This window comes from Gadus morhua, chromosome 4, assembly GCF_902167405.1.
Source record: "Gadus morhua chromosome 4, gadMor3.0, whole genome shotgun sequence".
NCBI classification, from domain to species: domain Eukaryota; kingdom Metazoa; phylum Chordata; class Actinopteri; order Gadiformes; family Gadidae; genus Gadus; species Gadus morhua.
Window position 1 is genome coordinate 8,871,715 of NC_044051.1, and position 2,868 is coordinate 8,874,582.

Genomic DNA, 2,868 nt, shown 5'->3' on the forward strand with positions numbered 1-2,868 from the left:
TTATATCTTCAAAAATAAACTTTTATTTCATGATAAGAAGTCACAATACAAATCTCCCGAAATGGTAACACAGAGACAGACTTTATGATTGGAATCTCAACCCCGACGTATTCCCTGTAAATCAGTTCAGTAATACTTGTAGAACCCTTTTATTCACCTTAGGAGAGATAAATGTATGCACATGTTTTCAATAAAAAAAAGAATAGGGAGATTTGATGATCCAATGATCGTCGAAAAAAAATGAGTATTATGTGACATCATTGTGGGAGGTTATGTTATGATGACATCATTCAGACGACCTATAGTGACATCGAGAGCCTCCCTTATGATGACATCATCAACCGGATCTCCTTGGTGATGACATCATTGTGGGAAGACCCTGGCGATGACTTCATAAACCAGGTTCCCTTGATGATGAAATCATTGTGGGAGGACCCTTTGTGATGACATGTGGTTCGTAGCCTCACTTATGACGACATCACAAAGCGGGTCTCCGTGATGATGACGTCATTGTGGGAGGACCCTTTGTGATGACATCATTGTAGGAAAACCCTTTGTTATGACATGGTTGGGAGCCTCCCTTGTGATGCCATTGAGCGGTGATGCCATCACCTCTGTGGGATCATGACTGTGGCAGCGGGGGTCCGAACATCTCCATGGTCTCCAGGACCAGGGACAGGTTGTCCATGAACGCCCCCACAGACACACGCAGAATCCGGGCTTCGTCTGCCGTCCACCTCCTTAAACCAGGATTTTAACAAGAGTACAATGAATAAAACATATTTACACAGATCTTTGTGTCTTCTCGTCTTTTATTACAAAAATAAAAAGCAACATAAAACATAGAAAGAACACAGAACATACAAAGATTTGCTGATCAAATGTATATGCTTGAATAAAATATACCAATGCATGGATTATTTGCAACGATAATGTGTTAATGGAAAATCGGGGCTTACACAGAGAGAGTGCTTCCGGACAACGTAAGTATCTTGCTGATGCCTCCTTTCCGTGGCTCTCGGTCGGGCGACAGAGACTGGAGAGCGATGGAGGCTTCCCGGGACGAAGGGAAAGGAACATCTAAAGCACTGAAGATTGGCTAAGGACAAGGACTTTAGGTAGAATAATTGTGGTTGTCTTCCTCAATAAAAACGTTATTCTGGAATATTATATGCATAGCATATGTTAATTCAGAGTAATACCATATCCTTTCAAGAAAGTGTGTGGGGAAATTATTTTGATGATATAAACAGCTAGCTCCGAGGTCCAGGTAAACCATAACTCATTGTAATCGACTGTTTTTCATAGTTGGCCCTACATGATCTAGAAAAATACAATAGTAATAACACAGGAAGATATAATATCAATGACCAACAACACAGAGACGGATAAATACACAAGGGAAAGATAAATACACGGAACCTCAACTAACTAGTCTGATAAAACAATTCTTCTCATCATCTAATAAATCGGGATGGATAACATCTAACTATATCATACTTAACGCTTTTTAAGGTTTTCCAAAAACGATATAACGCAATGATAAGGAATAATGTTTAGTGACACCAATGCGTTGAACACCAAAACAAACCCCAATCCAAAGATGCCATGCGATCGAAATCAAAACAGACCGCACTCATATACTGCTTCATTCATAGTATTAGTTAAGAGCACGTATGTGAGCGCGTTTGGATTAGATAATGTACCTCATTAATTGTGTTTCAAATATAGAATATAGAAAAATATATAAGGATACAATTCCAGCTTCCCCGGCTCAATCTGTACACTGCCGGGCGCCGCCATTGTGGCATCAGAGAGGAGTAGACGCAGCTGTTGATTGACAGACGCACATTCGAAGAAATTATACAGATGTGATGTAGGTTACTTAAAAAAAAATTAAACGCTATGTACTCATTTTAAATATATATATAATGTCAAAACTGTTCTACCTCAATGGTTTGGTTTTTATTTGAAGCCTTTCATACAACTACAATGAATAAAGTCTTATTATAGCGACATCTAGTGGTCGAAATATCATCACTACCGTTATCCCCTTGTAGTGACGCTCATTAACACAATCCCTATCCGTTTCGGGAATAATACCTGTAACATTTCGCCTTTTCTTAATAATAGCAGGCTATTAGTTTTCATTGAAACTGAGCATCTCTGTCATTTTTTAGGCTGTTAGCTCCCAATCTAACCACATTTTATTGGCTATAAAATGAAACATTTGACCTGCTGTCAAACTCAGCTGTGCGCGGAGCTTGTTGCGCGCTCCATCGTCCTGATAACTGTCACACTGCGTCTCCTATGAGCTCATATAGGCTACACTATTAAGAAACATCGGACGTGTATCTATGCAAAATTGTCTTAGCTCGGTCGCTGTATATAGTTTTCTTGCACATTTAATAACTAACTGAATCGATCGCTTAGCATTTACAAAAGCGGAGATTAGAAGACATCCGAGGCATCAGGATTCAGACATACTTGTTGCAACTGTCGACAAAAGTAAGTGCATTTACCGTTGACTGTTTTCAACCGTTCGGCTAGTATCTCGAATATTTAAACTTCATTGTTCTGCAAACTGGAGCGTGTGTTTGTGCTGTTGTATATCTTTATCTTATCATACTTCATCGCATATTGACCCCTATTCCCTCGATGTCTATCGAAGGGCAGATTGATCGGGACATGCGTTAGGCTGCACCATGGGCTCATCTCGGGGAATGGGCACCCTGCGGGACCTGCAGCTGGCGCTGCAGCTGAAGATCGAGGAGCTCCGGCAGCGGGACGCTCTGATCGACGAGCTGGAGCTCGAGCTGGACACCAAGGACGACCTCATCAGACAGCTGCAGCTCGAGCTGGACCGCC

The 2,868-nt window shown here is 41.1% G+C and overlaps 2 protein-coding genes across 3 annotated transcripts in view; one reads left to right on the plus strand and one right to left on the minus strand.

Moving 5' to 3' along the window:
• lage3 (L antigen family member 3) lies at window positions 1-1,876 on the minus strand. Its single transcript, XM_030354900.1, has 3 exons — window positions 1,757-1,876; window positions 960-1,088; window positions 1-740 (listed from the first exon to the last, which is right to left on the minus strand). The coding sequence occupies exons 1-3, from the start codon at window positions 1,801-1,803 to the stop codon at window positions 623-625; spliced, it is 294 nt and encodes a 97-aa protein (XP_030210760.1). The 5' UTR covers window positions 1,804-1,876; the 3' UTR covers window positions 1-622.
• Window positions 1,010-2,868, plus strand: part of LOC115542588 (cGMP-dependent protein kinase 1) — a 14,529-nt gene continuing 12,670 nt past the window's right edge. Inside the window, exons 1-3 of one of the 2 annotated variants that reach the window (XM_030354898.1) lie at window positions 1,010-1,118; window positions 2,434-2,508; window positions 2,672-2,868. The exon at window positions 2,672-2,868 is cut by the window's right edge and continues 42 nt beyond it. In XM_030354898.1, coding sequence (XP_030210758.1) covers window positions 2,706-2,868 — 163 coding nt within the window. In that variant the 5' untranslated portion in view covers window positions 1,010-1,118; window positions 2,434-2,508; window positions 2,672-2,705. The remainder of the gene's footprint in view (window positions 1,119-2,433; window positions 2,509-2,671) is intronic. The other variant, XM_030354899.1, reaches the window with a different exon arrangement.

Excerpts from the sequence above, each read along its gene's own strand:
- lage3 (XM_030354900.1), bottom strand. The coding sequence starts at position 1,803 with ATGGCGGCGCCCGGCAGTGTACAGATTGAGCCGGGGAAGCTGGAATT. Across the intron at positions 1,089-1,756 it reads GAGCCGGGGAAGCTGGAATT|TGCTTTAGATGTTCCTTTCC; the intron begins GTATCCTTATAT and ends GCCAATCTTCAG. Across the intron at positions 741-959 it reads TCCGGAAGCACTCTCTCTGT|GAGGTGGACGGCAGACGAAG; the intron begins GTAAGCCCCGAT and ends TCCTGGTTTAAG.